The sequence below is a fragment of the Natator depressus genome, chromosome 21, assembly GCF_965152275.1.
Source record: "Natator depressus isolate rNatDep1 chromosome 21, rNatDep2.hap1, whole genome shotgun sequence".
NCBI classification, from domain to species: Eukaryota; Metazoa; Chordata; order Testudines; family Cheloniidae; genus Natator; species Natator depressus.
The window spans coordinates 8,620,909-8,645,534 of record NC_134254.1 but is presented as its reverse complement, the minus strand read 5'-3'; the positions used below and the strand labels follow the sequence as shown (position 1 = coordinate 8,645,534).

Genomic DNA, 24,626 nt, shown 5'->3' with positions numbered 1-24,626 from the left:
AACCTAAACGGCATTTAGGAGCCTAACTCCTATGGATTTCAATCTACGTGACGAGGATCCTCAGGCTTATGAGGTGAACATAACCACCTGCTGCTGGCTGGAAATGCAGCACCAACACTGTTACTGCCATGCCAAGTTTAGCCACTGGGCCTAATCCTCCACTACTTTGCTTATTCCTGCACATTCCGATTTGCTAGCCTTTTAAACCCACCTTGCACTACTGTCAATCACAGTGCAAGACCCAGCGCAGTAGAGAATCAAACCCACTAGCACCAAAAGTCATGCTTTTATTAAACTCCGCCCCCCCCACACACACTGCCCACATACACTTTGACACTGGAGCATGTTCTAAACCTGACGTGTTTTTTTTTTTTTTTTTTAAAGTGAAATGACACCAATTAAGCCCTAATGTAAACACTGGTCAGTTCCTTATGAAGCAGCCTGATTTTGGAGTCCGAGTAGCATAGGAGAACTAGTTTTACACCCCGATTCTTGGTGCAGCTAAAAACAGAATTGGGAAGCTTAATTGGACAGGAAAAGATACGCTCTGGTGGGTAGAACTATTCAGCTGTAGTATAACCTCAAGTAGGCCAATCGATTGCGATGTTTCCTGAATTCTTTATCTGTAATCAGCTAAAACAGAAATAAATATGGATGGATGTAAGAGCTTTTAAAAGTAGAGCACATTGTAAAACAGCGCTGAAAGAAATAGGCAAGTTTAAGAAGCTCCAGTGTGAGTCGGGAGTGCGGTTTGAACTCTGACTCTCTATCGCTTGAGTTACAGGACTAACTCTCATTAGCTGTTAGCAGTATTAGCCTCTGTGTGGATTTGCATTAGAGGGAAACATGAGACATTGCCCTAGCATATTTCATGAGGTTCTTTATATCCTTAGACCGGAACTGTCCTGTCCTAGATAACTTACAGTTTACTGTTTCGGCCCTCTCTCCAGACCCATTCTTCATAAATTAGTCCCTGCATGCCCAACCATAACTTCATTAACAGTCATGTTTCCTTCCCATTGCTTCTAAGCCCCTTGGATTTCTAGTAATTTTCCTCTCTTTCTCTATGTACAGCATGCTGCACGGGGAGAATGACATTAGTCCCTCTGGGTAACTGTATGGTTTCCTTTGTCTGATGCCTTGATCAACCAAGTCCCATCTCAAAAGTAAAGAATAACTATGTGGATACCTTTACATAAATTCCATACCTCTGTTCTTAAAGTCCTCCTCTCTAGCACTGGTACTAAAGACCAATCTGGAGACCCAAACTTCATTGGCCAGGTGATTTTCTTGTGTGGCAGCTTGTCTGCTTCATAAGTTCCAGGTCTAAAGGAAGATGAACACAAAATAGATCTAATTTCTGCAACTGATTTAGACAGGGAGTTTATACTCTGCTGATTTACAAGTGCCATGTTGCTCCAGGAGGAGATGTGCATGATATGGTCTTTGGTTCATCACACTGGGATTCTAAATCTTGAGTAGTCATCACATAAAAACAGCCATACTAGGTCAGACCAAAGATCCATCTAGCTCAGTATCCTGTCTTCTGACAGTGGCCAATGCCAGGTGCTTTAGAGGGAATGAACAGAGCAGGTAATCATCAAGTGATCCATCCCCTGTCGTCCACTCCCAGCTTCTGGCAAACAGAGGCTAGGGGTACCATCCCTGCCCATCCTGGCTAATAGTCATTGATGGATCTATCCTCCATTAATTTATCTAGTTCTTTTTTTAACCTTGTTATAGTCTCGGCCTTCACAACATCCTCTGGCAATGAGTTCCGCAGGTTGACTGTGTGTTGTGTGGAAAAAATACTTCCTTTTGTTTTTTTAAACCTTCTGCCTATTAATTTGATGACCCCTAGTTCTTCTGTAATGAGGAGTCAATAACACTTCCTTATTTACTTTCTCCACACCAATCATGATATTATAGACCCCTATCATATTCCCCCTTAGTTGTCTCTTTTCCAAGCTGAAAAGTCCCAGTCTTATTAATCTCTCCTCATATGGAAGCCATTCCATACCCCTAATGATTTTTGTTGCCTTTTTCGGAACCTTTTCCAATTCCAATATATCTTTTTTGAGATGGGGCGACCACATCTGCACACAGTATTCAAGATGCAGGCGTACTATGGATTTATATGGAGGCAGTAGGATATTTTCTGTATCCCTTTCTTAATGATTCCCAACATTCTGTTCACTGTTTTGACTGCCACTGCACATGGAGTGGATGTTTTCAGAGAACTCTCCACAATGACTCCAAGATCTCTTTCTTGAGTGGTAACAGCTAATGTAGACCCCATCATGTTATATGTATAGTTAGGATTATGTTTTCCAATGTGCATGACTTTGCATTTATCAACATTGAATTTCATCTGCCACTTTGATGCCCAGTTACCCAGTTTTGAGAGATCCCTTTGTAGCTCTTTGCAGTCTGCCCGGGACTTAACTATCTTGAGTAGTTTTGTATCATCTGCAAATTTTGCCACCTCACTGTTTCCCCCTTTTTCCAGATCATTTATGAAATCGATTAGGCACTGCTATTGGGGCAGTCCCTGGTTACATCTCTCCTCTCTGTATTTGATTCAGTCCTTCAGACTCAGGGTACGCTGCAAACATGTCAAAAGATTGAAAAAAAAAACGAGATCCCTGCAACAAATTCATAGTGGAGAGAGGTTCATGGATGCTGATTTCTAAAGGCATGCTTCTAAACATGCCATGTGAAAAGGAGATCTGTAAAACAGACAACATAGTCTCTCTTTTTTGCTGTGAATATTTCTTGTCTTACTATGATCTAAATAATCAAAGCAACAGAAGTCAGACTGTTACACTACAGATTGTGACTACAAACCACAAAAGCTGACTTTGTCCACTAAAATACATCTATGCAATAGTAGCTTTAACTTTAATCTCTTTCTGTTGCATAGTGTTTCTGTTTCCAGAAGTATTTTTTGGAGATCACCATAACCTTGCTATTTTTTTCCAATCTGTTGGTGAATATGGGGCAGTTTTTTAATGCTCATGAAAATGAAGAGCTTAAGACACTAACTGGAGCCCGATGTAGGGCAGCACTGATGCTGTGCAATTTCCTCTGTCATGCTCAATCAATGGGCTTTAACGCTAACATGTTTAGCACCCTTTCTATTGGAGCCCTGAGCTTATCTTGAGCGGAGATTCCGTTTCGCTGAATTGTGCCAAAAGATTTCCTGGTTTTGTGCTGTGGTTAAATTGAAATTTACATTCTATTTTATGAAAGCAGGATTTTGGGCCTCATCCTCCACTTTTGTTAGTGACATCTTAAGTGATCACAATAAATGTGGCATGTGTGGTAGATTCCCATCTGAAGATCGATTTGTGCTTTTTTTGGAGCCATTTGCTTCTACCGATAAATCTGGCTGAAATTTACCCTGTCTTGGCAACATTGGAACCTCGGGGTGTAGGGTGTCTTTGTACACTCCAGGTGAGATTTTCAAGGTACACAACACAGGGCAGTTAGGGTACGCAGTTGCCTACCTCCCATTTGTGCCTTTGCAATCCTATCCGTTAATGCCTAGGCTGGCTTTTACCTTGCTACTAAAGGAGTGAGAAACAGATTTATGGTACCCAGGGAAAAACTCTCTATCCAGAGCCTTCTGCGGAAATCGTGATGACTTGACAGAAAATGGGGCGTAGGCAGGCTGGAACTTCCGGTCTTTGACCCATGCTGATTGGTGTGTTCCAGGACCAGGGGTGACAGTCTATTTATCAGGCAGCAGATTCAAAAAGAAAAGAAAAGAAATGAAGTTAGCACTGGGGGCCTGATGCTCATTTACAGTCTAGCTGCTCTGACCATGTCAAGGGGCCTTAAAGTGCTTGCAAATGTAAATGTACGCACGCTGCCAAAGCAGTGTAAAGTGGTTGGAGTGTAAATAAGAATCAGGACAGGACCCATATATTTTAGGAAGTCTGTAATTCTGTTCTGTTTTTGGATTGCTAGAGAGGCTTTGGCCGAAAAGCACAAACCTTAAAGCTGGGCAGTTTTCTTGGAGGCGTCTATGAAACTTTCCTACTAATCTTATATCGGTATGTGCCCTATCACTCCTAAAATTATCATCTTCTGGGAGCAATGAAGGGATCTGCAGGTATGTAGGGTATTTCTGTGGAAACCTGCAATTACCGAGCCTCCAGAGTTTGGTCTGTGTTTGTCCCTTTAACTGATTCAATCTATTTCTGAAGTGCCCATCATCATTGTATCTAGACACCATCTATAATTCATAAACAGCATCTATTTCTGATAAACATCCTCTTGGCTGAGGAAGGTAAGAACAAAGAGCTACTTCAGCAGGTTAAGAAGTTCATGCAATGAAGGTGACAGAAGGATTCCTTGTATTTGGTTACTTTATCAGCCATAGAGGGGATAGTTGAATACTTTCCCCACACTTCAGCATATCAGAGTAATCTATAATGAAATATATATATATATATGCAACTGAGGGAGAAATTCAGCACTGGGCAGAGGATCAGCATAAGATCCATCCATCGCTTAATTTCTGTTTCTTAGGTGGAATTTCAGTGGTGCATTGAGCTAGCCTTCAGCACAAGGGTGAATTTCACCCAGAGTGAATAAATTTCTAAACAAGCAATCCTTGTAGAACTATCTTATTTTTATAGAGCTGTGACTAGTAAATGAAAAAGTATTTTTCCCCCCAAAAAATTCAGAGTAAGACTCCTTTTAGGTTTGTGTGAACCAGGGATCAGAATTGCCAAAGAGCTCAGCACCCAATGTGCACCTGGCATGTTCAGTGATTCTGAAAATTGGGACACTTATTTAGGTGCTTAAATGGATGGAGGGATGCTTTGGAAAATCTGGCCCTACCTGCTTAATTCTGTCATCAAATATCTGCAGTAGCCAGCAACGTGAATGGAAATTGGGCATACATATCACAAGCACTTGTGATGGAATTACAGTGCATTCATTTTTTTAACCACCCCCAGGAACACACAGCAGCCTTGACGCACAGTAGAGTGTGCTTTCCTTACCTTGCAGTCTGGTGGGAAACGTAGGGATGTTCTTGCTCCCAGTACATAACCTTTGAGGCTCTCTGGTTTATGAGTCAAGGCGTATATCATGCTACTCCTCTGTATGTAAAAAGCAGAAGCATGTTTAGTGCCAGTTATGATGTCATTCCCGTCCGTTTATGGTTTAATGCATTTGAGCAGCTAGAGACCAACCTGTTGTTAAAGTCTCTTATCTCAAGAAAAGGCCTTTTTTCAATTGTCTCTGTCACAGGTGGGATGGTCTTGTGATTAAAGCAGGAGGCAGGGAATCAGAGGTGGATTCAATTCCTGGCTGTGTCACAGCCTCTGTGTATGATTCAGGGGAAGTCACTTAATTCTCTCTCTGCCTCAGCTGGAAAATGAGGGATAATAATGCCTTCTTTTGTTTCTATTGGGTACAATTCAAAATGGGACTTAGGCATCTACGTTGTTTATGTGCTCTTGAAAAAAATTCCCCTTGTCTCTATAGACAGTTTTCCAAGGCCGGGACTGTCTCATTAAATACGTTAAATACCCCAGGCCAGGTGAGACTCAATCTTGGTTGGCGACAAAAGCTGGCTCTTCATCCTACTACCCTGGGATGGGAGCTCTACTGCAGAAGACTCACCTCTTCAGTGTGGTAACTCCCGGGCCCACGACAGGGGTCCCCAAGGATGGGGACCAGCTGGTTCCCCAGTCTGTCTGGGGCATGGTGAAAGGGGAACATTTTCCTGGCTTGACATGATCCAAACGAGTTTCGCTTCTGCACCGCTACAGATGCAAGAAAGAAGAAGGATGGAGTTAGAACAAGCACGTGGCGACCTGCCCCCCCCCCCCCCCCGCGTGGGGTGTGATTTAGCCACAGGCAGTGGCTCTGCTCAGCATCGCCTGGGGAGCCCCCGGGGGGGGCCCTGGCCGGAGGTGGGCGAGGGAGCCCCCCCCCCGCAGGTGCCTGGGCTCGGTGCGGGCGGGGAAGCCCCTTCCTCCCCCCCGAGGTGCCCGGGCCGGAGGCTGGCGGGGGTAGGGCAGCCCCCCCCCCGGGAGGTGCCCGGGCCGGAGGCGGATGGGGGAGCCCCCCGCCCCGGGAGGTGCCCGGGCTGGGCGCGGCTCCGCTCACCGGTCAGCTCCCACTCCCAGATCATGCCGCCGGCCCGTGTGTACGGCCCGTTGCCATGGCCGCGGGAGGGGGCGGGGACTCCCGGGCTCCCCGAGCGGCTGGGGCCGCCCCCGCGACCCCCGGGCTGCTCCGCGCTCCTGCCCGCGGGCGCCCAGCGCCGGGCTGCGGCCCCGGGGGGGGGGGGCCCACTGGCCGCGGCGCCCTGCCCGCTGCAGAGCCGCCCTGCCGGGACGCACCGCACAGAGCAGCGATTTGCCGGCGGAGCCAAAAGACAACAGCAGCCCCGGCGGGGCACCCCGGGTGCAGGGTCTGAGCCCAGGCAAGGCTGTTTTCTGGCGGTCCTTCCGCGGACGGGCTCGCTGCGCTGGTCTCCTGCTCGCAGTGAGGCTGGAGGTGAGGGGAGGCTGCTCTGACCTGACCCATTCGTATCCCCTGGCCCCAGCCTGCAGGGTTAGGCTGAGGTTACCCAGCGAAAAGGTGTCAGCGGAGCAGCCCTGTTAGTCTGTGTCCGCAAAAAGAAAAGGAGGACCCGTGCATCGCATGAAGTGAGCTGTAGCTCACGAAAGCTGATGCTCAAATAAATTGGTTCTCTCTAAGGTGCCACAAGTCCTCCTTTTCTTCTAGCAAAAAGGGACTCTCAGTAAAGGGTCTGAATAATATGCATCCAAGCCACAGAAAATTCAGATGAGAAATACCACAGGGGGCCAGATCCTATCAGCATGCCGCCTTGTTTAAAAGCAGGGGTGCTGGAACAATGTGTAAAGTGTGTGTGGGAGGGGGGGGAGGAGGGGGGTGCTGAGAGCCATTGAACCAAACTGTAAACCCTGTGTATGATGGAAATCACTTCAGGCCAGGGGGTGCAGCACCTATGTTTAAAAGCATCCCTATCCTACAGCCTCGCCCCCTGGCACACACCTTGTTTTAGATGCTTTCTAGATAGATGTCTTATAACTGGCAGTAGATAGGCAGCTGGCATGCTAAGACCACTGCCTCTCATTCCGACCAATATTGTCTCATTGTTTCCCCCACCTGGCTTTGTCTCAAGCTGCTGTCTCTTGTTTTATTAGATGGTCCTCTCTTGGGTGGTGGGGGGGCAAGAATCGTCTTTTGGTTCTGTGTTTGTACAGCACCTAGCACAATGGGGTCCCAGTCTATGCCCAGGGGCCCTAGGTGCTATCACAATACAAAAATAATGATAAAAGCAGAGCAGAATAGAATAGCAACACCTCCAGCATGTCTTTTTTTTCCCAAAGCACCAAACTAAATCTCAGTTCTTTCAAATTTTCTCATATTTTTCCCTCCCCCATGCTTAAAAATCAGTCTTAGTCTGGTTTAACTCTGCCAGCATTTTATTTCTTATCTCACCTAAGTTTGAGGCAGTAGGAGCTGCTGTCATGGCTGTCAAAATGTACAGTTGGCACGAGTGGGCAGAATGCTGGATTTGGCTCCTTTTGGGAGGATTTCTTCACTCGACTTATTGGCCAGAAATTTCCCTCTGTTGTTAATTTGGGTGCTGCTCCATTGCTGGGAGCAGCTATAGGAGTGCTAGACAAGACTCTCGCAGCTTCTGGTGTTTTTACTGTTGTGTTTCATTCTGCTCAGCAAAGGTCTAGCTGACGGTGTGATAAAAACAGTTTTAAATGGCACATTTCACACTTTGGGACACATGCATTTTTCCTTGAGAACAATATTGGTTGGTTTGTGATTAAGTCTTTGGTTTGGTATTTAGGAGCTCATTCCTGACTTTGCTATAGACCCCCCCATGTGACCTTGGGCATGTCACTCTGTCTCTCTAAGCTCCCCAAAATGGGGATAATAAACCTTCCTTTACCTTGTCTTGTGTGCTTGTGTGTCAACTGTAAACTCTTTGGGGGCAGGGACTGTCTCTTATTGTGTGCATGTACAGTGCCTACCAAAATAGGGCCCCGATCTCAGTTGGTGATCCTTTAATACAAAGAATAAAATTTCTGTCCCCAGGGGCAAATTAAAAATGACACATTATCTAAAAATAAATCTAAAACAATAAAAAGTGACGCTGAAGTCACTGTCCAGCAAAACAGACAAACACACGAGGGCTTTTGCTACAGGCTTTTATTTCAGAATTTTGGGGTTTCAGTGATATGCATAAAGCAATAGGGAATTTGGATCAAATTCATCTGCTTGGAGATCCTGGTTTATGCCCAATTGCAGCAGCTGCAGCTCGTATCAAAGACCAGGCCAGTTTGGCAATGCTGCTCATAAGTGATGCCATTCAGACAGTGCCAGAAAGCATTCCTGTTGTTGGCAACAGGGTAGAGGCCATTGGCTTTGCCAGCACAGAACCCACGGCCACTACCAGAGCTTCCACTTCCACTTCCTCTGCTACTGGGAGCCGCTGTGATTGGAGAAATGGGCTGAGCAGGAGCGGTGCAGCCTGAAGCAGAAAATGAGGTACAGATCGGTCTATAACGATCCATTATTTTATAACATGCCCAATCACTCTAGTGTCTGACCGTGGTTATTAGATGCAGTGCTTAGAAGCACGCAATACCATGCACAGTCTGCTGGCTTTGAGAGGGACAGGCCCCCCCCGTGCGCTGGCTGAGCCTCATGATGACTGCATCAAACACTGGAAGAAGAAGGATCTGATCCAATTCCCACTGACAGCCATGGGAATCTTTTCATTGGCGTAAGCAGGTTTTGGATCGGGTGATCAGTGGGTACCTCCTTGATGGATTCAGAGGTTCAGACTCACCTCTGTTGTAAACCTGTTGCACGCAGTGGAATTACTGGGCAATCAGGGCCCAGAAATGTAAAATAATCAAGCTTCAAGTAAAAGGAGATTGATCTCTAAGGGGATCCACTAGAGCAGCTGTTAATTTTTTCCAGAACACAGATCTTTAAAGGGCTCTGCCAGATGGTAGGGGCATCTGTAAACTAGCTCAAGCTAGGTTAGCAACAGCCGGGAGTCCCCTTAGTAAACCAGTTCGTTTGAATCCCAGCAAATCTGGTCTCTCTAAAGAGCCGTGCTTTGACTGGAAGGTGGGGTGGGGAGTCACAAAAGGAGAATTTAATGGAAGGTGAATTGTAGGAAGGGATATAAAATTGCTTCTTTTGAGAGGGTGTAGCTCAGCATAGCTCATGCTCAAATAAATTGGTTAGTCTCTAAGGTGCCACAAGTACTCCTTTTCTTTATGCACCAGTGGGCGTATTCAAATTCTCATCTACATCTGAGGAAAGGGTGCTAATTCTGGGAGCCTGTCCTGCTGGAGTCACTCACTTGTGCTCTGCAGTCCAAGAGTGTTCTTCAGGGTGCTGATCAAGGGGAATTTGCCCTGGTTGCAGAACGTGCCAGTGAAGTCATCCAGGTCAATTGTCCATACCATAGCACCGCCAAAGTTGTTCTTCATTAACCACTGTGCCTGTTAAGGGCCAGGAAAGAAGCCAAGATCAGTCCAAACCCCGCAAAAAAGAGACTCAAGGAACTACAGTGATGCAGAATGGGATCCCACTGGTTTTGACAGGTCAGAGGGTCCCATCATACCTTGATGTTGAAGCTCTTGATGTTGTCGTATCCCACCCACTCAGTGCTTTGGTATGCATAGGGGACATTTTGAGGGGTATCCCACACTTGAGTGGCTCCATTCTTCAGGAAGGTGCAGATCTAAAAACAGGGGGGTGAAACAGAAACAAAATCCTCCATCACTGCTGCAACCAGATAGCCAATGGACAGAAAACGGAACAGCAGTTTTGAAGCAACAACTCTTGTACAAAGCAGATTCACTTGTTTTCATCTCATACTTTATGGGTGGCCCTTGTGGGCTCCTATACTCGGGTGCCTGTTCTCTAGCACATAGTAGACAGATGTCAGCTTTTTATTGTCAGTCACTGAGGAGCTAAGCTATGAAATTTAAATTCGTGTTTCATACTCTGCTTCCAGAGGTCTGGGGCGTATGGATCCTGAGTTTTGGTTTGGGCCTAATTCTAGCAGTAACTAAGCAGAAAGAGGAAAAACAGTTAATCCATGATGGGGGTTGATTAAGTATTCATTAATATTAGATGTCACAATTGCTTTTCTGTATACTCAGTTACAATTATTCGGATAGAAGTATTTATACTCTGATTTATATGCATTGTGATGGCCTGAGATTGTTTTAACAAGCAGATATTTTTGTTCACTTGTGCACTGCAACTACATAGCACACAAACCTCATAGTAAGCCCAGAACCCAGACTGTTTCGTGTAAGGTCCAGCAGGCCCCGGTCCTGAGGTTGGAGCGCCGACAGCAGTGTTGGATGGATTGCTCAGGATGAAGGTGTGTCCATAGGTTGGGAATCCAACAATAAGCTTCTCAGCTGGGGCACCGTTGTTCTTCCAATAATTCATGGCATCGTCCTATAAAAACAGTCAGTGAGTTACAGACTCTGGATCACAAGTGGCAGGTAAATTCTTCCATCACTGCAGTTTTCAAGGATCAGTTCTTTGTTCTTAATTTCCTATCATTATAGGCCTTAAAGGATCTTGGTCAAGATATACTTACAATATTGAGATAGATATTGCTGCCAGTGTCAGTGGGGCCTTGAAACAGGGGGCTGTTCTCTCCAGTGTATCCCTCCCAAGAGCCATGGAAGTCGTAGGTCATCACGTGAAAGTAGTCCAGATACCTGAGGAGATAAAATTACCTTCGCTATTGTCTTCATCGCGGAATGGTTCATTTCCTCATCAACAGTGGCTTTTCAAAGCCTAATCAGAAGCAGTGATATAAACAGCCCTTGTATTTTTAGCATCTTCTTTAAAGATTCTCTGTAGATAAAGGATAGATTCAGCTTTAAGTGCCAAAAGTTCACTACAGATGCCAAATTTTTCAAACTTCAGTGGCTCAAGTCAAGCACCTAAATCCATATTGGTCTGAGTTTTCAGAGGTGCCGAGCCCCAGAGCTCCCATAAGTTTTAGTGAGTGCCCAGCACCTTTGAAAATCAGGGCTTTCTTTATTTAGGTGCCTAATTTGGCAGCCAGGCTTGAGGCTTTTGGACATGAAGCTGGTTTTCACAGTGAAATATATTCGTTGTCTCGAATGTGGCCTGTGCTTTAAGCAAGGGATGAAGAGTATATCTGAAAGCATGGTACTCACTGGCTGAGCTGAGGAATCTGGTAGCCTGACTCAATGTTAGAGAGCCCTGCAGCCACAGCAGCGGTGACCAGGAGCCTGGGTTTGTTAACCTGCTTGGCTTCGTGCTCGAAGGCTTCTAGCATTTCCTAAGGCAGATTAAAAAACAACAACCCATAATTGGTTAGGAGCAGCAACACTGAACACTTGTCGCCCTCGATGTGCACCTGGTGAATTAGAAATGGCCCCATTCCCTCCTTGAGAATTCTTACTGCAATGAGTAGGGCCATTAGACTGCTCGGTTTTGTCCACCCATGTTTTGTTAATTCTGTCTGGCAATGTGAAGAAGACGGGTAACATTTTCAAAAGCGTCTAAGTGAGTTAGGCTCCTAAGTGCCACTTTCAAAAGTGACTTAGGCACTTGAGAGCCCAAGTCCCATTGATTTTTCAATGACGTTGAGACTCCTAAGGGTAGATTTGCAAAGGCACTTAGGCACCTAAAGATGCAGATAGTTGACTAGTCAGATTTTCAAAGGCACCTAAGTGGGTTAGCTGCATAATTCCCATTTAAATTAAGAGGAGTTAGGTGTCCAGTGTGCTCATGCATTTCTGAAAATCACACTAGGTACCTGTCTGAATTTTTACACACCTAGATACTTTTGAAAATTTGGGTCTAAGTGTTTAAGTCACTTTTGAAAATGGGGCTTTAGCGTCTAAGTCACTTACACACTTTTGAAATTTTCACCCCCGTCCTTAATATTCATCAGCTGTGAAATTACAAGTACTAAGGGCTCTTCCATATGATCATAAACCTACAGCTGATTTATGGTCAGATCCACCATTCTTGTCTATGCTATAGAATCCCATGGAGATTTGCTGAGCTGAATACTAATTAATGAATAAATAATTCTGCTAATATCACCAGTATTTGGTATCCTATATGCGTTTACATTTTACATGCATCTCTGGAGCATTTGTAGTGCATTGTACAAACAATGTGACTTTTTTTCTTCTTTTTACTGAGGTTTCTTTCAGCACCGAGGAGCTGGCTTCCTCCTTACCTGAACAAGGACGGTGAAGAGGCTCTTATCCTGAGCTGGGCTGCCTCTGGAGCCAGGGTATTCCCAGTCAAAGTCTAGCCCATCAAATTCATACTGGCGCAGGAATGTGATAACGGAGCTGATGAAGGTCTGGCGAGTCTCGGGAGTGGAAACCATCGCAGCAAATCTAGGGAGGAAAAAGGGGAAGGGAGTCAGGTTGTTGCCTCGCTCACTCCCTCAAATGTTCAAAATACCAGGATGCAGTCAGAGAGAAAGGGATGGGTTGGACTTACGGAGCTGTTCCAAAATTCCATCCTCCGATAGCCAAGAGGGTCTTCAGCTGTCCATTCCTACAAAGATTGAGATGGGGGGGGGGCGGTATGAATAAAGAACAAATGGAGGAATTCTGGTTTGGTATGTCCCACTGTATTGTAATTGCTGTCCTGAGATAGAAGAGAGACTAGTGTGCTCTGAGATTCATTGTGTTGCCTTGCCTTACTCAGTAATACTTAGCTCTTTATAGAGGTTCTTTTATAGCCATAGACCTCAACACACTTTACAGAGGGATAAGCATCTCATTGTCCCTGTTTTACAGATGGGGGAACTGAGGCAAAGAGAGTGGAAGTGACTTGCCCTAGGTCATACAGCACGTTAGTGGCAGAGCCAGGAAAGGACCCCAGATCTGATTCCTATCCACCGTGTCACATTTCACCCCTAAGTGAGCCTTAGAAATTGATAGGCCATCTCCCAATTGATCACTCATTGTTGAAATTAGCTCAGTTTGATTTAAATATGTATTTAATGCGAACATATTATATATAATATACATAAATAGAATATACACTTAAGTATATTGCTTTAAGTTCCCAGAAATCTATTTTGGATATAGGATCATAGTAACTGAAGGTAAATAATGATCTAGACATGGAGTCTCTTGAGCTGCTGTACCATCTCCCTCTACAACAATACCTCAAATCTTCAAGGGTGGTTACTATGGTGTTTTGGGACTATGCCTAGCACTTTAGAGCAACCAAAGAAGACACTGTCTCTAGGTTTCATGCTGAGCCCAGTGCAGGCTGGTCAGGACTTTGGGAGCTCAGCCAGCACTGTGCAGATGCCCCTGCAAAGCAGACATGATCCATAAAGCTAGCAGTCATGTGTGCTTCACTCTGAAGTCTCAGTGCCTTGTTCATAATAATGCAGAGGTTTTTAAGGATCTAGTGTATACAGTCAGGTGTTAATGCACAAATCTATCTTTAGTCTCTTGTCATTGGGTTACTCACTGGTTTTTCAAACCATTGAAGGATTTGTAAAGAGTCAGGTCGTTCCATTCGATGGTAGTGATCTGATTGTTCTTCATGCCAGCAAAGGCATAGATCAGATGAGTACAGAGGCATGGGTCGATGTTATCAGGCATGAAGCGCCCAAGGCCTGGTCTGTACTGGGCCCAGTTGGTGAAGTAGCATGTCAGCAGATAGGCACAACCTGTTTTTGGCCGAGAGGAGGGGGAGATGTTACAGAGATATTTGTTATAATAAACTACGCCTGTTCATGAAAATGAAGCATGGCCACAGATAGGACTCTTTCTGGCTACACCAAGGGGACCTCAGAGTAGAGATGATGCTGAGGAGCATTCTAATCCTTTAAGACCCAGCTCTGAAAACACTTACTACTGGACATGGTGCTTGCTGCTTTGAGGTAGTTTCAGTAAAGTCAATTCCGACAAAATAAACCCTCAGGAAAAATGCAGCACTTTTGCACAGTGTAGAAACATAGGAATAGAAGACAAGGAAGGCTGCTGCATAGCTTCTTCAAACTCCCCCATTTAGGCCTGGTACCAGTGTCTGTGGATCCACAATTCATAAAATGTAGAAGGTATGAATGAGCCCATGAATGTCCAGTTAATGTCTTGATGATATAATCCAGATATCCTGATTTGATCCACTGAGGATACCAATGATGGAAGCAACCAAGCTACTAATGGCAAGGTTGGATAACATTGCTAATTATGGCAGGCAAACAGTATTATTTGAATTCTAAGGCATTGGTCTATTCTATTAATATGAGAGCTGATAAAAAAGGAGGGAATTAAAAAAACAAACCCTGTTTCCCCCCTTCATTCAAATCTGAACATTTATCATTTTGAAAAGTCAACATTTTCAATTTCAAAAAGTGTCACCAGCTGTTTGGGTGATTTAAAAAAAACCCAAACCCAAAAACAAGACTTCAAAATTTCAACCAGCTCTAGTCAATATCAACTATGGGCCCATTCTCCACTCACTCCCAAGGGTGTAAATCAGGAGTGATGCCACTAAAGTCAGTCCCGTTACACTATTAGTAAAAGCAGTGTAAGTGACAGGAGAATTGGAGCCTGTCAATTTCAGGTGGATTTTATACCTTTTACTTTTAAAACAGCAGAACAGTTCATCAGTTTTGTCCGGCAGAGAAGGAAAATGGAGCTTGGTCACTGATTGAATGTGATGGCTTAATGCACTGTTCGGAGTGCACTGATTAAATTATGAACGCCACGCATTTGAATTTTGGGCTCTCCTTAAAGCCCATCTTGCTCCTCATACAATGGAGGTCTGTAAGGAACCAAGGGATGGGTTATATCTAAGAGTTTATGTTTATCTTATGCTTTCCTGTTTTCCTCTACTTGCCATTGTGGATGAGCTATCCTAAGAACACAAGCACGGCCAGACTGGGTCAGGCCCATGGTCCATCTAGCCCAGTATCCTGTCTTATGACAGTGGCCAGTGCCAGGTGCCCCAGAGGGAATGAACAGAGCAGGTAATCATCAGGTGATGCATCCCCTGTCGCCCATTCCCAGCTTCACAGAATTGTTTGTTCACCATGCTCTATGTATATCTGTTCGACTGCTATCTCCTGTAGAGGGGCTATGTGAGTGGGATGTAGATGGGACGTCACTGTTTTGTTTGGATCCATTTTAAATGCACCTCAGACATTGCAAATAGCTATATAGGGCTTAATTCATGGGTGGGACACAATACAAGTAAGATATGGCAAATATCAAAGAAAGAACAAAGTCATTTAAGAAAAATACTCACCCAGCTGAGCATTCAGCAAAAGTGCCAGACCTGTCAAGAAAAGCAAAAGTAAAGAAACTATCGGAATAAAATGCAAAATGCACAAACAGTTCACAAGCCTAGGGCTCAAATACCTCCAATCAATTCTAGTCATAAGATGCCGTATTGCACTCATGAATAAGACCTTCCCAAGGACGTACCTTGCAAACAAGTGGTCAAATCCTGCCCATGAATAAGTGATATCAATGGAAGTTGTAGATATTCAGGGATTGAATTTAGCATACATCATTCATGGAAGATTGAGTCAAATACTGTAGCTGTATTTATAAAGAAGGTCAGATAATTGACCGATAAGTCCTGAGGATAGGAATGATCACATATCATATCTCAGGCTGTTAAACTGATGCCATAGGAGGTCAGGAAGGAATTTTCCACCCTATGCACAGCATTGCGCAATTGGTTGGTGCATCATTGGGAAGTTCTTTGACCTTCCAAGCACAGGCATTGTCCATTGCTATGGGCAAAGCACTAGTCTAGATGAGTGGTTTTCAACCCTTTTTCATTTGTGGACCCCTAAACAATTTCGAATGGAGGTGCGGACACCTTTGGAAATCTTAGACATAGTCTGTGGACCACAGATTGAAAACCACTGTTAGAAGGTAATGACAACCTTTTGTGGACCCCCTAGACATAGTCTGCGAACCCCCAGAGATCCATGGACCACAGGCTGAAAACCACTGGTCTAGCTGGACCAAATGGCTTGATTTAGTACGGTGAATCTGATCTTCAGCACATGCTCCAATGCAGCACAGAATGAGTGCTCCATAAGGACCTACTGATGTGCTACGTCTCTTTGCAGTTGCAGCTTAAAGTGACCAAGAATAGAACTGCACAGTTCTTGTGAAAAATATGCACCAATATAAAATAATACGCACGGACTTACTGGTGAGGAGGATCAGCTTGGCCATGATTTACTTCTGTACTGATCCAATGACGTTTCTCTCGTCCTTTTATACCATGTAGCCTCCTTCTTTATCACACAGTCACCTTGTCACCAAACAGACACAAACGATGCGGTATCTAACAGAGTTTAATGGTTAGCTAATGGATAAATCAACAAAACTTTCCAACCTTCCTTTGTAATAAAATAGATTCCAATTTTCTAGGTAACCTATCTTGTGTAATAGTCCTGCCAATGTGGAAAGGGCAGACCTAAGGAGATATAAAAGATAAACATGCATTTTCCAATGTGCTGGTTCTTATACTATTTTAATGTCCCTAATGAAAATGTATTGTAATGTATTATTTGCAATGCAAATAACCTTTTAATAGGTTTGTTGAATGTTACTTGATCAGTGGTTCCTAAACTTGTTCCGCCGCTTGTCCAGAGAAAGCCCCTGCCGCGTCCACAGGTTCGGCCAATCGCAGCTCCCCCGGCCGCAGTTTGCTTCTCCAGGCCAATGCGGGCTGCGGGAAGCGGCGGCCAGTACGTTCCTCGGCCCATGCCGCTCCCATTGGCCTGGAGCAGCGAACCGCGGCCACTGGGAGCCGCGATCGGCCGAACCTGCGGACGCGGCAGGGGCTTTCTCTGGATAAGCGGCGGAACAAGTCTGGGAACCACTGGTCCAGATAAAACAACTGTAATATTGTTATTTGAATGAGATTGGAGATGCCAAGAGAACTAAAGACTTTATGTAACTATTGTGGTTTATTTAAACACTGTTCAAATCATAGGCTGTCACTCTAAATGTCAGGGTTTTTCCCTGGGCCTGCTTACTAGCTAGGGGACTCTGTAGGGAAGTGTGCAAACTAGGTCTAGCAGCAATTAGTTTGAAACCAGCCAGCCTAAAGTAAGGTGGAGTGAGCTGTACCTCGCTGTTTTAGGGAGCAGCCTGCTTTGTCTCTCTCTGGTGTGTTATTGTTTTGAATTCTAAAAAATAAGTCATGTTATGTTGCAACCTTCCAGCAAGAGTACTTATGTTTTTATATAATTTCTCTGTGTGTATGCTATGACATCCACAATCTGCTTCCTTTAAGTGGGAGTGGGACTTGAATCCCACTTCAGCCCAGAAATCAATGGAGTTAAGCAATTTACTAATTGTAAAATGAGATCAGAATTGGGCCCAGTATCTCCATCTCTTGTGCAAAGTGAACTGACTCCCCATGTATTCTATTTGGCTGAGTTAGATTGTAGAAATAGGCAAAAACCAAAATGTGAACTGGATTAATAGATTATAAACCACAAGGGACCATTGTGATTAGTCTGACTTCCTGTCTCACACAGGCCATTACACTGCCTTGAATTAATTCCTGTTTGAACTAGAGCAGATCTTATAGAAAAACATCCAGTCTTGATTTAAATATTGCCAGTGTCGGAGAATCTAGCACAGCCCTGGATAAATTGTTCCAATAGTTAATTACCCTCACTGTTAAAAATTTTCACCCTTATTTCTAATCTGAATTTGTCTGGCTTCAATTTCCAGCCATTTGCCCTTGTTATAACTTGGTTTGGTGCTTTGAGTTGTCAAGTTCATTTGCAACCTTAGCTCGTACTGGAAAGCCATTGTCACGGTTGAGGGGAACTGCATGTTATGGCCCAGCAAGGGCACCCATGCTAGGCTCCCTGCTCCTCAACTGTCACCTCTCTTGGGTGGAGACACCTGACCAGGGTTTCCCCAAGCTGCTGAGTCCCTGGCGTACACTGTGAGTTCCCTCAGCAAGGCAGACTGTCCAAAGAGGCCTTGTTCCTGCACTTTGGTGTTCTCCTCAGAGCCCATAAACAGCTAGGGTTGCCAACCTTCCAGGATTGCCTGGGAGGCTTCAGGAATTAAAGATTCATCTTTAATTAAAGATTATGTCGTGATGAAATCTCCAGGAATTCGGCCAACCAAAGCTGGCAACCCTATAAACAGCCCAGGGTTCTAAGTTACCACAGAGCTTTTTCTAAGCAAGCACATCTATTGTTCTGGTGAGAGCATTGCAAAGAAAACCTATTAAAACAATTAAATAACCTATATAGATGCTAATAAGCTTACCAGAGATCATCCCCTCAGTCTCCATAAGAGCTCTGGTCAGTGTCAGTCCTTGCAACCCTTCCCTAAAGATTGGGGTCCTCTCCTACCTTGGTCACAAGGTTCTGTCTGTTTGCTGGGTCAGAAAGCAGGCCCAGAGTCAGTTTAAACTCAGGTTATTTATCCATTTATTCATTCTGTTGGCCTCTGGAGAATCCAGTTTGAGCCAATATAGGTGAACCTTCTCAGGGGTGGGACCTCTCAGGAGGTGTTACAGCCTGAGTTAATTTGCCTCATCACATCCCACTGTTCTTAGTTCATGAGGGGGCTGTGTTTTCCTCTCCCCCATGGAATTACATACAAACCCTGGCCCACAATGACACAAAAACTTAATACGATAAGACCTCCCAAAGATACTTCAGGAAATTGCCCTATCTGTCACACCCATGTTCACCAAAATCAAAGAAAGGATTCCCTTGAACTATGAACCGCGGCTCTGCCATCAAGCAGCCGACATAACGTTGTTCACTGCAAGGCCATGGCTCTTTGTCATATTATAATAGATCACACTGCTTAAATACGTCTGTTGTGGGGAATGAAGTGTGTGGTGTGGTGTGGTGGATCACTTGGATTTTCAGATGTGAAGGTTTCTGTCAACCCTTACATTAACAGGTTTTCTCTACCTACCTACCTACCTGTCTGTCTATCTTCTATCACTATAGTATCTGTTGGTGAGATTGCTGTGTCTGTATTTTACCCGCAAAACAATATGTGCGGTATAAAGCTTTGATCTCCTTGTTAGACGCCACCTTTAAACTTAACTGTGTCAGTCTATATGCCAGGGGGGTGGGAGGTGGGGCTGCAAGACAGCTGAAGGCAGAGGATCCTACAGAGTGAGACACTCTGCCTTCTGTCACACGTTGCGATTTTTGTTGTTCTTTCATCATTGGTTGTTGGGTTTTTTTATAACCCATAATAAAAGTCCTTTGAAAGTGCATTGTTTGATCATTGTGTGTATGCTGGATTGTGCCCCTCTAACTGTGGCCCAGACACCACTAGAGGGGGACAGAGCACCACACTGAGTGGTGATGGATTACCTGTATAGCAAGCAGAGCAGGTCACACACAGAATTCCTTTGGGACCGGACCAATGTCTTCTACTGAGAATCTGATTTGACTGAGGTAGTTGAAGTATTAAAATAAGCGGCTTAGCACCCCTAGCTATTTGTTAAACAATAATAATCCCTGATTTATTTGACGGTACCATCAAAAAGACGTCCCTGCATATCCCTGGAGATAATGTTACGAATGTGACCAAAGTGCAGTCAGCTACCATTACAGAGATGGTGCTTTGGCAGTGCATAGCTGGAGGTTTGGTGGTTTAGTGTGAGCTTGGTGAGGATGCTAGCTTGGGTCTTGGGAGAGCTGGGTTCAATTTCTGCTCCACGACAGACTTCTTGTATGATCTGGGGCAAGGCATTTAACCTCTCTGTGCCTCAGTTTCCCATCTATATAACGGGGACAATGCCCCACTCTGCCTCACAGGGGTGTTGTGAGGATAGCTACATTAAAAGTTGTGAGGTGCTTGGATATTACAGTAATGTGAGCAAATTGATTGAGGAGACCCCCCACTGTCATATCATGGCAATGAAAATTCAGCTGCTCTTAAAGAAGATGCAGTTAGTCACACAATGGTTTTTTGCTGAATGCTTTATTTCATCATAATGAATTTGTCGAATTTTGGTCATATTAGGATGGTTAATTAGTTATCATAACCTGATCAGTTCATGCCCAGTTGCAGCAGGAGCAGCTGGAGTCGAAGACCAGGCCAGCCTGGCAATTTTGCAGGTAGGTTTTCCCATTCATGCCGTGGTAGAAGCTGTTACTGTTGGATGGATCTGGGAAGAGGCCACTGGCCACGCTAGCACAGAAGCTGGTGCCTTCAGAGCTGCTTGAGCTGCTGCCTGAACCACTGCTGGGGTTGCTACCAGAATTGCCACTCCCGCTTCCGCTACTGGAAGCTTCTGTGATTGGAGAAATGGGCTGAGCAGAGGCAGTGCAGCCTGAAATAAAAGCAGATCATTACCATTCCACTGTGATTCTACCAGGAAATGGGCCAGGTTTGCACTCCATTCAGGATGAGCTATCCATCTACCCACCCGTTTTCATGGCCCCCACCATTTCAGCAGCGAAGGAGTCCCAAGAAACAAATTTTAGTTCCTGAATTCATATTTGCTGAAGTTTGGGCTTCTGATTGCTTCATTATAAAGAGGAAACGAAACCATTACATTCAGATTTGGATCCAGTTTCAGCTTCCCGAAGCATCCCAAAGTTTAGGCAAAGTTTATTCACTCCTGATCCACAGCAGCCCCGTCTTCCCCGCTCCTAGGTCCTCCCCACAGCTCTGTGAGTAGAGCTCAGTCTCGATCCTGCTGTTCCAGCCCCTGTCTAATTGCGGGCAGACACTATCAATCGTTCTGAACTGCGAACTGTTTTTGCCTTGTGACCACACTTCAAAAGACTGAAAGCCATGTTTTCATATCCTTAATCATGACTTGGATTGAGCGAAGTCTCAGGGAGATGAAAAGCTGCAGTGTTAGTCCCCTGTGTCACTTAACATCTGACTTTGCACCTAACTCTATGGCATTCCTACAAAGAGGAAAGGGTAGAAATGTTCTAAAACAGGGAGTTGTGGATAGTCACTTGTCTATATGTTATTACTCTTGAGAGAGTGGCTATTCAGGGGTGCATTGAATCAGGCCAAAAGCAACATTATAGACCCCTGCTAGCATGCAGATTCTCATCTCTATGTGCGATCAGGGAGTTAATTCTGGGAGCCCGTCCCGCTGGAGTTACTCACTAGTGCTCTGCAGTCCAAGAGCATTCTTCAGAGTGTTGATCAGGAGGAATTTGCCCTGGTTGTAGAACGTGCCAGTGAAGTCATCCAGGTTGAGAGACCAAACCATAGCGCCTCCAAAGTTATTCTTCATCAGCCACTGAGCCACAGGAGAGAAGCTAAAATCAGCCCAAATGCTCATGCTGAATGGAAGCCTCGTCTGGCATTAGTTACACCAGAAGGTCTCATCATACCTTGATGTTGAAGCTCTTGATATTGTCATATCCAAGCCACTCGTTGCCCTGAGGGCATAGGGGACATCCTGAGGGGTATCCCAAGCCTGGGTGGCTCTGTTCTTCAGGAAGGTGCAGATCTAAGCAAAGTGGAAGTGAGGATTTTAACAAGTGTCCTGTAAAAGAGAACTGTGACAGTTTCTTTGACTTACTCGTTAATTATGACCATAAGTATCGTCTCTAAGGATTTGTACTCCTTAATCAGCTTCATTTAAATTAATTTAAATAACACCAAGAGATGATGTGGAAGAATTAGACACACTGCAGGGGAAAGAATTCGAGTAGGCTCCCTGATTGCTTTACCTTGTAGACTCAGTAATTAATAATCCGTTAATTTACCCTTTGTGTCTAAGAAGGCATTTATGGTGTGCAAGGATGAGGGTGCATTTTATTCTGTTTCTGATACATTCAGCTGAAATTAGCTAGGGTAATATAGTCTATTTTTAAATCAGGCAGAATAAATCACTAAAAATAAGGTATTCTGTGAATCTAGATCCTTGTTTCTCTTCTCTTTGTCCATGAACAAACTGTAATTTTTGATGAATTAGTTAGCTAGTTGCAATTAGTCAATGGGATCGTTTGTTAGACCTAATTTCAGCCTATGACGCACTGGCTAACAGTTCTCCGTGAGTATTAGTGATTTAATATTTGTGTGGTATGAGCGAGCACACATATCTCATAGTAAGCCCAGAACCCAGACTGTCTTGTGTCAGGTCCAGCAGGCCCCGGTGCTGAGGTTGGAGTGCCGACAGTAGTGTTGGAGGGGTTGCTTAGGATGAAGGTGTGTCCATAGGTTGGTAATCCAACAATGAGCTTCTCAGCTGGGGTACCGTTGACCTTCCAGTAATTCATGGCATAATCCTATAGGCAACAGACGAGTTAGTCTCTCCAAGGACTGTTAATTGCCATGTTAATTCTTACACCTCTGCAATTGTAAAGGCTGATGTCATTACAGACCGAAAGGACCCTGGCCCTAAGCTTTCAAGATATACTTACAACATTGAAGTAGACATTGCTACCAGTGTCAGCTGGGTCTTTGTAGAGAGGGCTGTTCTCTCCAGTGTATCCTTCCCAGGAGCCATGGAAGCCATATGGCTGTCATACGTGGAAGTAGTCCAGATACCTGTGGGGATCATTACATACATCTATCTCCAATCCTTTTTAACCCACTGAATGGTTCATTGTCCTGTTACTGCTGGCTCCACAATGGTGACACTGGTCATGCTCCCACTTCCTGAGTGCATGGCTTCTCCACAGTCTACCCCTCTTCTCCTGCACAGTGGTTCTACTCCTCTTTGGGTCTTGTGCGTCCTTAGGATGGGATGAGGATTTAACCCATAATGCCCATGAGTGCTTAGAACTAGGTGGTAGGTGCAGTTGTGTGCTTGAGGAAGCCCCTCATAGGCTCAGTGCACATACCAGAACAGGGGTGACCTTATGACTTGCCCTGCTATTCAACATCTGAATATCAGATCCTTGTCCGATGTCTAGGATGTCCATTTATCTTCTGAAGTGGAACTGTCCCCATAACACTACCCAAGTGTTGGTAATGACTAAGATAGAGGTCAAGTTCTGACCTACCTATTCAGTGGACGCATCCGATGAAGTGAGCTGTAGCTCATGAAAGCTTGTGCTCAAATAAATTTGTTAGTCTCTAAGTACTCCTAAAATAATACAGAATATATTAAAATATCCTCCTGTCCCAAAGGGGAAACAAAAATAATAATGTGTTTTCAGAATAAAAAAACCTCCTACCTATCTGTGCATTCAGCAGGCGTGCCAACCCTTTAAAGAAAAAGAGAATAATTACCACTTTAAACCTGGGACTAGGCAACCACTTGACTGGTATCAGGGCTTCACCTAAAATATCTCCTGAGCCTCATTACTGTGCATTTTAGAGTATGGCATAGTAAAGAAAGCAATTCTCTTTGGTTCATTGACATCTTTGAGTCTTCATATCTTTGAAGTGTATTTTACAATTCAGCAGCTGTTTAAACAACACTGGGAATGCATATGAAAACAATGGGAATATCAAGAAGTGTGTTTATTTTTGCTTTCTCATGTTTGCTTTCTAACAGCAAGTGTTTAATACAATAAATGTTAGTCTCTAAGGTGCCACAAGGACTCCTTGTTATTTTTGCTGATACAGACTAACACGGCTGCCCCTCTGAAATAAAATATATATAACTCATATCACAGATTATTATAAAGTATCATTATTATTAATACCTAGCTCTTATAAAGAACTTTTCGTCCACAGAGCTCAAAGTGCTTTACAAAGGTGGTCAGTATCAGAGCACAGAGCAGGGAGGTGACTTGCTCAAGGTCACTCAGCAGGCCGTGGCAGAGCTATGAATGGAACCCAGGTCTCTTGAATGCCTTGCTGGTGCTCTATCCACTAGGAAACACTGCCTCCCTCTTTGTCCCTTGCAGTAGCCCGTTTTCTCTCCAATTATGCATGTGGGAAAACATCTTGCTGTATTTTTAACTAACATTTATATTTACAAACTTCCAGTTTCCTTTAACTAGTCTCTTTGTAAGTCTTTTAAAACATCTCTCTCTCTCTCTCTCTCTTTTTACATTTTAGCATTGCTCAGAATTTTTGCTGCACTTGTTTTTAAATTCTAGGGGCAGTGCTACTTATCATTCCCTGATACTGGGGTTCTGGGCCATACATCAGCTGGAGGAGACACGCTCGTGTTCACTTTGATAGAACTAGCACACTAGCTTTACCATGAACGGTGGGAGTGGTTAGCTGCCCCAAGTACATGCCACTATAAGAGAAGTTACAGAACTGGACTTACTGGTAAGAAGCATCAGCTTGGCCATCTTGCCTCTGTTCTGATCCAGCATTGCCTCTCTCTGGCTTTTATGGCATACTTCCCTCTGGGCCGTGCTATCCTACTATCACCAAAGCCAAGGGAAGATTCTGGCATTTGATGATTAGCAGCATGTAACACGTTCTAAAATGGAAACCAGTATCTGCGGTACAGTGGACCCGTTTGAGAATCTGAGTCTAAGAAAACAGTGTTACCAGTCTTTATATTTTACAGAGCTGCTGGACCCTGGTAGAAATAGATTACAGTGTTACTGTTGTTGGGAATGCTTGTTCTACTGATTAATTTTAGATTATATAATAGATTACACAGTACTAAATAGTTACTGTACAACCACAGATATTGTG

At 44.4% G+C, this 24,626-nt stretch overlaps 2 protein-coding genes and 1 pseudogene across 2 annotated transcripts; all 3 read right to left on the bottom strand.

The window, feature by feature from the left end:
* Positions 1 to 359: 359 nt before the first annotated feature.
* CIMAP3 (ciliary microtubule associated protein 3) lies at positions 360 to 6,254 on the bottom strand. The gene is made up of 6 exons (XM_074936447.1): positions 6,130 to 6,254; positions 5,641 to 5,783; positions 5,016 to 5,114; positions 3,600 to 3,733; positions 1,209 to 1,326; positions 360 to 633 (listed from the first exon to the last, which is right to left on the bottom strand). Exons 1-6 carry the CDS (start codon positions 6,152 to 6,154, stop codon positions 565 to 567), a joined length of 588 nt encoding a protein of 195 aa, XP_074792548.1. The 5' UTR covers positions 6,155 to 6,254; the 3' UTR covers positions 360 to 564.
* Positions 6,255 to 8,241: 1,987 nt separating this feature from the next.
* Positions 8,242 to 24,421, bottom strand: LOC141975472 (acidic mammalian chitinase-like). Its single transcript, XM_074935852.1, has 12 exons — positions 24,247 to 24,421; positions 23,198 to 23,227; positions 15,325 to 15,354; positions 13,540 to 13,741; positions 12,550 to 12,606; positions 12,278 to 12,443; positions 11,241 to 11,365; positions 10,649 to 10,772; positions 10,318 to 10,503; positions 9,653 to 9,772; positions 9,389 to 9,530; positions 8,242 to 8,542 (listed from the first exon to the last, which is right to left on the bottom strand). The coding sequence occupies exons 1-12, from the start codon at positions 24,293 to 24,295 to the stop codon at positions 8,304 to 8,306; spliced, it is 1,470 nt and encodes a 489-aa protein (XP_074791953.1). The 5' UTR covers positions 24,296 to 24,421; the 3' UTR covers positions 8,242 to 8,303.
* Positions 20,020 to 23,040, bottom strand: LOC141975806 (acidic mammalian chitinase-like; annotated as a pseudogene).
* Positions 24,422 to 24,626: the final 205 nt, after the last annotated feature.

Excerpts from the sequence above, each read along its gene's own strand:
- CIMAP3 (XM_074936447.1), bottom strand. The coding sequence starts at position 6,154 with ATGATCTGGGAGTGGGAGCTGACCG. Across the intron at positions 5,115-5,640 it reads GGAGTTACCACACTGAAGAG|AGGAGTAGCATGATATACGC; the intron begins GTGAGTCTTCTG and ends TTTTACATACAG. Across the intron at positions 1,327-3,599 it reads GATAGAGAGTTTTTCCCTGG|ACCTGGAACTTATGAAGCAG; the intron begins GTACCATAAATC and ends ATCTTCCTTTAG.
- LOC141975472 (XM_074935852.1), bottom strand. The coding sequence starts at position 24,295 with ATGCTGGATCAGAACAGAGGCAAGATGGCCAAGCTGATGCTTCTTACC. Across the intron at positions 15,355-23,197 it reads CCTGCTGAATGCACAGATAG|GTCTGGCACTTTTGCTGAAT; the intron begins GTAGGAGGTTTT and ends TTTTCTTGACAG. Across the intron at positions 13,742-15,324 it reads TTTGCTGAATGCTCAGCTGG|GTTGTGCCTATCTGCTGACA; the intron begins GTGAGTATTTTT and ends GGCCAAAAACAG.